At 42.1% G+C, this 12,126-nt stretch overlaps 1 protein-coding gene across 1 annotated transcript in view; it reads right to left on the bottom strand.

Annotated features, from left to right (window-relative positions):
- The window catches only part of ULK4 (unc-51 like kinase 4), a 704,158-nt gene that overhangs the window by 672,263 nt on the left and 19,769 nt on the right, over window positions 1–12,126 (bottom strand). Inside the window, exons 3-6 of the mRNA XM_083188569.1 lie at window positions 6,519–6,618; window positions 3,606–3,745; window positions 2,204–2,366; window positions 1,288–1,389 (exon numbers count right to left, since the gene is read on the bottom strand). Coding sequence (XP_083044695.1) covers window positions 1,288–1,389; window positions 2,204–2,366; window positions 3,606–3,745; window positions 6,519–6,618 — 505 coding nt within the window. The remainder of the gene's footprint in view (window positions 1–1,287; window positions 1,390–2,203; window positions 2,367–3,605; window positions 3,746–6,518; window positions 6,619–12,126) is intronic.

The following is a 12,126-nucleotide window of genomic DNA, read 5'->3' on the forward strand; positions in this document are numbered from 1 at the left end:
CTCAGAAAAAAATTCTGCGACTTGTGCATAAAAGCAAAAACAAGGAAAGCTTGTTCTTGCTTTTATGCACAAGTCGCTTTCCTGATGAAGGGGCTCTGTGAGGCCTGGAAGCACCCCCATAGACAGCAGCTTTCAGCATAATTTGTGTGTATTTGCTGAAGTAACTCCTAGTAAAGATTTCTCTGCAGTGCCATGTTAGATTTGTTGAATATTTTCCACTAAACCTATGGAATATTAAAAGATATAGCATAGGCACGCAGCCAGATGTTACAGTATTAAGAGTACTGGATTGTTAAGTGTGTGTGTGTGTTTATTCATAGGTACATGCCTAAATGGATCTGGGTCAAACTTGGTACACCTACTTTTCATTGTTCAACTAAAAATACTGGCAGGGTTTCAAGTGGAAAAATTCACCACTTGTAGGGCCAGGGACACAATCATATAAATGCACATTTAACATGCATTGTGTCTAAAATCAATACAAGGTGTTAGAGTTGGATCCTGGCCCAGTTTTAGGGGGGTTGGTGTCCTGGTAACACTTTGACCCAGAGAGCTTGTTCTTGCTCTTCCACTGGATAGATTTGGAACAGAGGGGCAGATGTATTAAGCCTGGAGAAGAGATAAACTGGAGATAAAGTGGAGATAACTTGGAAGAGTTAACACACCAGCCAATCAGCTGTGTTTGAAATATGACAGTTGGGTTCTGATTGGCTGTTGCGTTATCTCCTTCCACTTTATCTCCAGTTTATCTCTTCACCAGGCTTAATACATCTGCCCCTATGTGGGTTAGGGCCAGTTGGACAGCAGGGAAAAATGCACCAGTAAAATTCTGATCAAGGGAGTCTGTTCTGGGCCTGTCACTTTATGGATTTGGAAGAAAATTTCAGAGTGGTAAATAAGGCAGGGTCTTTAGGTCGACTTGGGGAAGGTTGACAGTCAAAAGGCTGTTCACTTATTTGTCCTGAATGTCGACACAGTTGACATGGACACTAAAAATGCACCAAGTCCCCCCACATGGCTCACTGCGCTTGCCTTGCTACGCTCGCCACACTATTTTATTCTCCCACCATGGAAGGGCATGAAATACCGGCTGTCGGCACATGTCGGTTTAAAAAAAGTTAAAAATCCCATGTCGACATTTTGACTGTTAACCTTCCCCATGTCGACTTAATGCTTGTGTCGACCCAAAGACCCTGTCTATTATATTAAACTTAATCTACTCATTTAAAAATTAGCTGTGCAGAAATAAATCCATACACACAAGTAGCAAAATCTGGTGGAACTTACCAGCAAACATTTCATATAACACACATCCTAAGGACCAAAGATCACTAGCAGCTGAGAAATCTGCTCCTTTGATGACTTCTGGGGCAGCATAAACAGGAGATCCTATAGTAATATATACACATTATATTTCAGATGTTATTCCGTAACTTTTCTACCGCATTTCACATTATTCATAGAATTGCCCTGGATTTCTCATTATACTGTATTAAATGCAAGATGGAGGAAATTCAGGTCATATCGATGTGCTGCCTCATAGTTACCCCTCGCACCGCTATGAGGTACAACGCTTTGAACTGAAGTTACCCGAATTGCTGGCAATATATAAAAATAAAATCTGTGATCCAAGCACAAAAAAAGCATCTTGCAATATTATTAAACATAGGGGGTGATTCTAGTTCTATCGCAATAATTCGAGGTTTGCCCCGTCCCGATGTTTTGGTGACTGCGCATGCGCATGGTCTATTATGCACATGTGAAGCCACCGTTTGTGAATGGCTGCAGCGACTTGCATAGTCGCCGAGCCGTTCGCAAACAGCAGGGTGGGCCAGGGGCAGATCGCGGCAGGAATGGAGCACCCCTATGGGAATGGTTAGCATTTTATGGGCGATCTCAATGGTGCGCGGCTGGCGGCTGACATCACAGAACGTCAGCGCCCGCCCTGCCATTGGCCAGGCACACACAATCAAAAGTCAGTTGATTTGCGAAGGCAGGATAAATAATTTGAAATCATCCTGCAGCGGAGGCGCGGGGGAGGGGGGGCGGTCTTTGGGACAGATGGAATCTCAGGCGCTCAGTAAGCTGCGATCTTGGCAGCTTACCAAGCCAACCAGAATCAAGCCCATAGTGTCGAAGATCATCTGAAACTGATTTAAAGTCTGCTGAAAATGATGCATCACACAATTTGCCCTTTAATTACCTTTTATGCGGTTTCTTAAATTTCTTCGTGGTGTAGAATCTCCTGTATCCCCAGCATTCTCCTCTGCTCCCACCATTGCAAAGAATTCTTCTAGATTCTCCCCTTCAGCTTTTGAAAAACTGAAGTTTGTTAATTTTAAAGTGCCAGGTCCATCCAGCAGAATCTATGTAACACAATAACACAAATAAAATCAATATACTGTATAGATTTATTTCCTTATTTATTAATATCTCAGATGTCTTAACTATTCCTTACATTCCATATGGATGCATATCACAGTTATTTGTATCATAGGAAATTTATTTATTTTTTTCAATTCTTTTTATCAATCTAAAGATCCTCTTTGTGATTTACCAGCAAAGAAAAGCGGTCACTGCGGCAGAATGGCAATATTAACACGGATGGTAAGCAGAGAAACAGCGGCTTCATAAATAGATCCCTCGTTCTTTATCACCAAAATATCAGGATCACTCAGCCCAGAACCTTTTAGTGTCATTCTATGGAGCTCATTTATAAACCCTTGGTGAGTGATAAAAACCTTGCATATAATAAATGGTGCTTCAGCCAATCAGCTTCTGTTATGTATTCAGCTCCTGTCATGTTGTGACAGTTGGGAGCTAATTGGCTGGAGCACTGTTTATATCACTAGATAGTTTACACTTTCAGACAGCTGATTATATTGATGGTTTTCATGTATAAAAAAAAAGAATACTCAATTAGCAAAACTATTTTCTCTCCAGTTTGTAAATGATGAAGAATATTTGAGCCAGTTGTAATTTCTACAAGGAAATTAGTTACTGCTGGAGCTCACAGACCATTGCAGAAGTATTCTACTAGATAAGTATTTGGGCCCTGTTACAGTTAGCAAATGGCATAGGTGTCAAGATACCAAGACAGAAACCCATCACTAAACTACTACCACATCACATTGGGCCTGATTCAGATGTGGTAGCTTAGGAGCTATTGTATGCATATTGGTCAATGTTTTCTTACTGCACGTGCTTAAAAGCCGCAGTTGCAAGAGTGACAGGAAGACAGCATTTTGGATGGCAAAAGGGAATAGTCGGTTAAACGCAGAAAAGATTACTTTTCCGGGCGTAAATAAATTAGCAATTGCGATCTTACTTGCTACTACAGAGCCCTCTGCATCCCAGCCTGTTCGTTTACTCAGAATCTGCAACATGATTCGATTTGCTACAGTGGCACCGATGTAACAGCACTTTGTATGCCATCAAACAGATATGATACGACAGATCCCAATGCTCATTTTAGCTGCTGTCCATAGTAGCATATACAATTCACAATTGCAGATGGAAAAAGACAGCTACAGCAATCACTAGGACCACCATATTGGAATAAGGACCAATATCATAACATATGCTCAACTTAACACTGCTCTTACCTTCCTGGGAGTCAGATCACAAAAGAGAATACCAATTTCATGGATGTAGCGAAGCCCCAAAATGATATCAATGGCAAATTCTCGAATCGTGTGTTCAGGTAAGTGCTCATCCTGAGCAATGACCGTTTCTAGTGAACCTCCTATAAAATATTTCATCACAATTAAATATAGGGACAAACAAATAGTGAAAACATGTTTCTAAAAGAGCTTTCTGTTAATAATACAGTGGGTTACTGTTTGGTCAATGTGAGCAGTCCATGGGAGCACAATGTTGTTACATTCCTTGGAGATATAACTGGTGTATTCATACTTTTAAAGATAATAATGGAAGTAACTAAAAGTGCGCAGAAATGAAAGCAGCTTGCCAATAGATTTCCAATGGGAAGGTCTCCCAGTCCCTTCACCAATCAGATAACAACACAACACAAAAGTAAGGAGCTCTACTTAGCTAGCACTGGGAATGCAGGATAAATCTTCTTTATCCTGGTTCCAGAGCAACTTGTCTTGCCACTGCCAAGAACCAGGGGCTCTATCAGAGTGGGACTGCCGGGACTCCAGTTCCGGGCCCAGGAAATGGGGTTTCTCAAACATAAATTTATCATAAATAAAGTTCATATTTTCACCTTGAAGAAATGTTGAGGTAGAGTATTGCAGTCAATGCTGCGGACATCAGATGTCCCACCAGGCTTGCTGGGAATTCAAAAGGGGAAGAGGGTCCCTGCCTATTTTGTCAGTACAGGGCCCCATGATTTCTGATGGCAGCCCTGCCAGGAGCCATGTATGAGCAGTGCCCAAACCTTACAGCAGATGACTGCCTTCTAGTACCTCATTGAGTGAAGCTGTTCCTTGACATGATTTCTCAGAATGGTTCACATTGCTTTTGCTCACCATTATGGTTAGTCATATTCCTTACTATTGTACTGCTGGCTGCATATATTATACTGTAGACACATAATATTGAGCAAAAAATAGATCCATAGAATTCAACCTTCATAAAAATGCATCACTTTATATTTTGGAATATAAAACTCAAAAAACAATGACCACAGAAGATCTTAGTGGCCAGTATGCGGTCAGACTCCAAGTACCAGGTGACATTGACGTTGGGGATTATTTAGTAAGGATCTCAAAAGCAAAATCTTTCATTAAATAGGCAAAACCATGTGTATCAAATAATTAAATAAAAAAATAATGGTACTGTTTACCTAGAACGGCGCCCACGATTTTGATCTTAGGCATCGCAAGGTAAAAAATCACGTCGGTCGCATCGCATGCGGCCAAAAAAATCGACCGACCCAATTTTACATAGGGAACAATGTTAAATGGCCCACAGACCCCAAATAGGCACCCCGAAGTGTGAAATGGCCCCCCCAATTGTTAACGCCACCCCGCGATCAACGTCAACCCGAAGCGTGGTGAGCGCAGCGAGCCCGCGAGGGGCGGTGGTACGTGTCCTCCGACCTTTTCATACCCCCACTATCCACATCGGTGAGAATAGAAAGTGTGGTGAGCGTGGCGAGCCACCGAGCCCGAAGCGTGGCGAGCGCAGCGCGCCCCGCGAGGGGACGCGGATACCTTCACAGGTATCCGCGTCCCCTCGCGGGCTTCACAGGTATCCGCGTGCGCTCGCCACACTTTCTATTTTCAACTCCACGCTGACGTGGATAGTGGGGGTATGAAAAGGTCGGAGGACGCGTACCGCCGCCGCTTGCCACGCTTCGGGTTGACGTTGATCGTGGGGTGACGTTAACAACTGGTGGGGCCATTTCACACTTCAGGGCGGCTATTTGGGGTCTGTGGGCCATTTAACATTGTTCCCTATGTAAAATCGGGTCAATTGGGCCATTTAACATTGTTCCATATGTAAAATCGCGGTAATCGCGTCGGTCTCATCGCATGCGATTTTTTGGCCGCATGTGATGCGACCGACGCGATTTACATTTTAACATGCATGTAAAATCGCGGGTATCGCACCCGGTCTCATTGCATGCCATTATAATGGCATGCGATGTACATGCGATGCCCGCGATGGGCGCCGTTCTAGGTAAACAGTACCAAAATAATAAAATACCATGAGTATCAAATAATTAAATAATGTAATAAAAAAATAATAAAATAACCCAGGTCCTGTTACCAACAATCCAACCTGGTAAATTGTCAAGGATGAACACAGGTCTCAACATATTCAACCAGGAAATTTTCCCAGGGTTGGATTTCCATGTAGTGGCATTGTAAATAGATAACCTGGGTCATCCGACCTGGGACCCATTTACATCAATAGGGGAGCCGATATCTCTCACCCTGCGGTCAGTACGGTGATTAGGGGAGGAGGGATACAGGCTCTACGGTTGTCTGCAGTACTATGCAGAAAGCAGCAGAGCCAGGGAGGAGTTGAATACAGCATTCATTCACCTCACGGACAGAAGCTGGGGGCAGTTCAGCACCTTTCCCAGCTGGCCGATTTCACGGCGCTTGTCATCTCCAAGGGCCGGCTCAGGACCTGTCTCCACTGATGTCCCCTGCCCTTAATTATGCCGAGTGGGAACGGCAGTGTAAAAGGGGAAAAAGCCAGGACGCACCCAGTTTGGGAACAGGTCCAAAAATGAAAAAAAAAAATATCATCTTGCTTATCATTTACAATTCATGCATGCATTATATCTAGATGATAAACAGATCCAATGTCTCCAGCAGTTCTGACACTTTCCATGCATTTTTAAACTAATTTCATTATTTTTCAATTAATTCACATGAGTTCATTCTGGGAACAGCACCAAATGAGACAAGTGAATAAATTGGGCCGCAGCATGTTACAGAACTCCAGTACTTGATCATGGAGCATAATTGCCATGTAATGATCATCTTGATGGCCATCTAACCAGCTTGTAGCATTAGTGAACAAATGCCTTCTCTCACCTGTGCACAGCTCCATGACAAGCCAGAGGTGGTTACTGGTCTCGTACCACTCATAAAAAGTAACCACATTTTTGTGTTTAATAACGTGAGTCAAGCGGACCTGTGAGGAAAACAAACGTCGTATTATATTCATAAGATGGAATGTCCTTATGCAGACCGTGCACTGCAATACTATATAAACAGGCTCTGTAAAACCCCTCCTCCTTTCATCCCACAGGCTAATCTTGTTTATCTATTATTCCCCCTTCTTCTTAAGCTAGTTTTACAGTATTGTTTCTTATACATTGTATGTACTTATACAATTTACTTTAAGGTAAAAAATATTTTTCCACTATTATTCTTTTTACTATGACACAAGAAATGACATTGCATGACATAAAACAAAAGTATAAATGGCCATTTCCAAAATGACCATGAGCCATTACACACTCTGTAATGGAAAGCGCAACGCTGCCAATGGGACGACAGCAGAATGGTCGAGAGTGGGGCACACGCGTGCCTCATTGCTGGCAGACGGTGGACCTGGCACATAGTGATAGTCGCTCCAAGTCCCCGTCTAAAGAAAGTGGCTCCATCTGTACACTGCTGTTCAAAAGTTTGGGGGTTTACATGAAAATGTACTGTTATTTATAAAATGATTTGCAAAATAAATAGAACATATAGTAAAGACATTGACACTGAAGGTAATGATTTTTTATTTTTTTTATAATTTTGTTCTTCAAAGTTTTAGTCAAAGAATGCTCCTTTTTCAGCATTTACAGCACTGCAGACTTTGGCATTCTAGCTGTTAATTTGAGGTAATCTGAAGAAAGTTCACCCCATGCTTCCTTAAGCACCTCCCACAAGTTAGATTGTCTTGATGTGCACTTCTTGCATACCATACGGTCAAGGTGCTCCCACAACAGCTCAATGGTGTTGAGATCTGGTGACTGAGCTGGCCACTCCATTACAGACAGAATACCATTTGACTTCTTCTTCCATAAATACTTCTTGCATAATTTGGAGGTGCGCTTTGTGTCATTGTCCTGTTGGAGGAGGAATATGGCTCCAATCAAGCGCTGTCCACAGGGTATGGCATGGCGTTGCAAATGAGTGATAGCCTTCTTTATTCAAAGTCCCTTTTACCGTGCAAAAATCTCCCAGCACCAAAGCCACACCATACCATCACATTACCTCCACCGTGCTTGACAGATGGTGTCAGGCACCCTTCCAGCATATTTTCACTTGTTCTGCATCTCATAAATGTTCTTCTGATTCAAACAAATCAGACTTAGATGTGTCTGTCCATAACACTTTTTTCCAATCTTTTTCTGTCCGATGTCTGTACTTTTCCCCATATTAATCTTTTCCTTTTATTGGCCAGTCTCAGATATGGCTTTTTCTTTGTCACCATGCCTAAAAGGCCAGCTTCCCAGTCACCTCTTCATTGTAGATGTTGACAATGGCATTTTGCGGGTACCAGTAAATTAAGCTGCCAGCTGAGGACCTATGAGGCATCTATTTCTCTAATGTACTTGTCTTCTTCCTCAGTTGTGCACCGGGATCTCTCTTTTTACTCTGGTTAGAGCCTGTTCTCTGAAGGGAGTAGTAAACACAGTTGTAGGAAATGTTCAGATTCTTGGCAACTTCTCATATGGAATAGGCATTATTTAGAAGAAGAATAGACTGTCAAGATATTTTTCACATATTTTGGTTGTATCCCACTTTGGACCGAAGTGTTGCAAATGTAAATATTAATTCTGGGGCTACAGATCCACCCTTTATATATTGACCATATAAATCAATATCTTCAAAGAGACATGGAGTAAATGGTAAATTATAGTTTGCAGATTATCATCTGCATTGAGATACATTGGGGTCGATCCTATTAACCCCCAAAGGGTGCAAGTTGCCGTTCGGGTGCCGTTTTTACGCTGAAAACGGCACCCGAATTAAGCCTATCTCGCACCCTTTGGCCAATTCGTCCCGCCTTAAAGTGCGATTGGTGTCGTGATGATTCGCACTTAGCGAATCATCCGCACACATCGGGATTAATAGGATCGACCCCTTTGTGTTCGGTGGCCCCCACTTTCACACCTGTAATATCCTATTAAGCCAGTACTCTTGCTGGTAGTGATTTAATCATTAGTGAAAAAACTAGTAGGGAAAGAGGTCAACATTGCAATGTGCTCTAAGTTATCTGAAAGGATGAAGAAGATAGACTGATCGCTGTAACGGTCATGGAGGGTGACAGATACAGGGCCAACAGCCCATTAATGAACCTCAAAAAGTCCACTAACCCAAGGACACTTAACATGAAAGATCAAGAAATGCGATGAAATGGAGTGGCTCAGACTAACAGTCTGTGTGATGTTATCAGCAGTCCTCGCCCCCTGCTCAGAGACCTATCTCTTTAGCCAAACTTTGCCTCTATTATTGAAAAAAGGATCTCAAAGCCGGCATCGCGAAACCGGAAGTGACGGAGACGCACTTCCGGTCACGAGTGACCCGCGGCGCACGGTTTTTGCTATAAAATACCAGATAGGTGGGTGCCAGTCACTGCGCCCAGGAAGAAGAGCACTTAGATGCTCGAAACGCGTCGGAAGTGACTGGTATCCCACTAACCTCATCCAGGACCCCGGTGCATAGGTATTTGGAGCCACAAGCAGGGTGCACAATCCGGAATGCATCCTGTTTCATTCCATCCTTGCTGGCTCCAAATACCCTTAGGGGTAAGAAGATTTACCATTTGGAGTGATTTTTATTACTTTACATGTTTTTATATGTTTTTTTTATATGTTTAATTAAACCTCATCAATTTTAAATATCCATTGGCACTCCATATTGGGACCAAAGTCTCCCACCCTGTTGTCTAGTAATCTCCTGAGCTATAGGCAAAAGAAGGAACGATGAATCTGGGTCCACCCCTGTATAATTGTCCCTGTTACATACCGCTCTCCATATTCTAACAGCTTGAATTACAATAGGAGGGTCGTTTTTATGGAAGGACCTGGATAGCAATATTTGTAACGGCGTAATGCTAGAGTCCACGCACCCTATCAACCTAGATAGTTCCAAGGACTGCTCTTCAGGCTTGACCCAAGACCTTAAATGGACAAGTTGGGCCGCAAAATAGTACCTTTTGAGGTTTGGGAGGGCCAATCCCCCATTATCGTGGTCTCTCCAGAGAGTAGCTATTTTAACTCTCGGGCGCTTACTACCCCAGATGAATGAGGAAATTGTACTGTCCAACCTTCTAAAATGCTCATCCTTAATGTAGATTGGGGAATGTTGTAATAGGTACAGTATTTTGGGGAGAATTACCATTTTGATCAGGTTGACCCGGCCCTGAACCGATAAGGGGAGTTTGGCCCAACACCTAAACTTTGTCCTCACCTCCTGAAACACTGGAGTGATATTATCCTTCAGAAAGTCCTCTGTTTTTCCGGAAACCGTTACCCCTAGATATTTGAAGCTTGAGACCATCATCAGAGGTATATCCAGCCCGCTATTATACCAGCTATCATCACCAATCACCACTAGATGTGACTTGCTCCAATTCACAGTGAGCCCCGACAGTTCACCAAATTTATTCAATTGATCGGCTACCACCAAGATGTCGCCTTTTGGATCCGCCATGCCGACCAGCAAGTCATCGGCATATAAAGATACCAGATTATTTTGGCCACCTGGCAAAAAAACTTCTGCCTTCCCGGACTACCCAGTCGAAATCCAGCACGAGAGAGCAAAATTTAGAGACATAAAAGCAAGGCACAGAGAACTTAATTTAAAGTACTCCATGCTTTATCCCTCAAAACTGAGAATCGAAGTTAATGGGGCGATTTGCGGTTTGGCTTGATGGGTCCTACCCTGGTAGGAAACCGCTCGCCAACCAATAGAGTTATAGCAATCTCATTCTGCGATAATTTCTTTTTTTGTTTCTCGAGTTGTCACTGTCTTTATTCGCACTTAAGTATATTCTGCACGAAAACTGCGAATTGTAGTTAAAGGGGTGACAAAAAAAATGTAAAAAAAAATTCTCTCCAGGCGATGCTGTGGTTTGCCTAGATGGGCCATATCCCGGTGGCAAACCGCTCGCCAACCAATAGAGCTATTGCAATTTTATGCCTGTTAAAAATTTTTGATCTGTGAGTCATCTGCCCCATTTGCACTTAAGTGTATTTTGCAGGAAAAAATAAGAATTGAGGTATATGGGGTGACTGGGTTTTTTTTTTCCTTTGGTGATGCTGTGGTTTGGCCACTTGCCAGCCAATAGAGTTATTGCAACCTAATGCCTGTGATAATTTTTTGTCTTCTGAGTTGTCACTCGCACTTGAGTGTATTCTGCAGGAATACTGAGAATCAAAGTTTAAGGGGTGATTGAGTTTTCCTTCTCAGGCGATGATGCGGCATGGCTAGACGGGCCCTACCCCGGTGGGAAACTGCTCGCCATCCAATAGAGCTATTCTAATCCAATGCCTGTGATAATTTTTTGTTTAGGTTTCTGAGTTGTTATTTGCTTTATTCGTACTTAAGTGTATTCTGCATGTGTTTGTGGGGGGGGGGGGGTCTTTAGGAAACAGCTAAGGCTCAAATCCTGTCTAAATGATAAGTTGGGGGAGAGTCGGCCACGCTAATGGTGGCTATTAATTTTTTTTTTTTTTTTTCAAATTTGTTTTTATTTTCAAGTTCAAAAGCATTAACAAACAATTGTAAAATATCGTTAGAACTTGCATACATTTTCCATTTTTGTTTTGTTTAAGTTCGGTATCAGCATAAAGTTACAAGTGTATGAGAGAAGTTATGTAACATTAGTTTTATGTTAGAGTTTTCTTTGCTCAATAACAGTATAAAATTTCTAAAGTTTCTATGTCAATCATATAACGAGATAAACATTTCTCATGTATGTTGTCTTTCTATTTATATTCATTTCAATAAACATGTTTAATTATTAATATTGTAACGTTTTTTCATTCCTTATGTGAACCAAAGTGATGAGATTTTCCGAGAAAACATATGTTATTTTATGGTAAATGTGATCAAAAGTAGATAAGAAATAAGATCAAAAGTTATTATAGGAGGTGGGATTAGGGAGGAAGGGAAGGAGGTGGAGGGGGGGGGGGGGGGAGGGGGGGGGGGGAGAGAACATGCGTGTCCTAGACGATCAGCTCCAGTTGTTATTGGATGATTGGTGGATCTTGTAGGAGTATTCTGGTTTCATACCAGAGGGTTGTATGAAAACATTTGTGTATTTGTTGTTTAATTTCTATTTGAAGTGTATCTATATAGCTTTCCCATATTTCAAAGAAACCTTTTGTTTGGGATTCTTTGTGTAGAGTTGTTTCGGTCCATTCTAGTTTGAATATTTGAAAGAGTTTTTCTTCAAACATTGAAATTGAGGGAGGTGAAGTAGATATCCATTGCTGCAATATGCATTTCCTTGCCACTGAGGATACATACAGCAGCAATTTTTTACAGCCAACTGTAATTCTAGGGGTAGCTGGTAAGAATCCCAAAATGGCCCACTCTGGTGTTAATGTTAGATAATTTACTAAGTGATCCACTGCAAATTGTCTTATTAACATCCAAAATCTCTGGATTTTTGTGCATTCCCACAGGCAGTGGTATA

This window comes from Crinia signifera, chromosome 5, assembly GCF_055691185.1.
Source record: "Crinia signifera chromosome 5, ASM5569118v1, whole genome shotgun sequence".
NCBI classification, from domain to species: domain Eukaryota; kingdom Metazoa; phylum Chordata; class Amphibia; order Anura; family Myobatrachidae; genus Crinia; species Crinia signifera.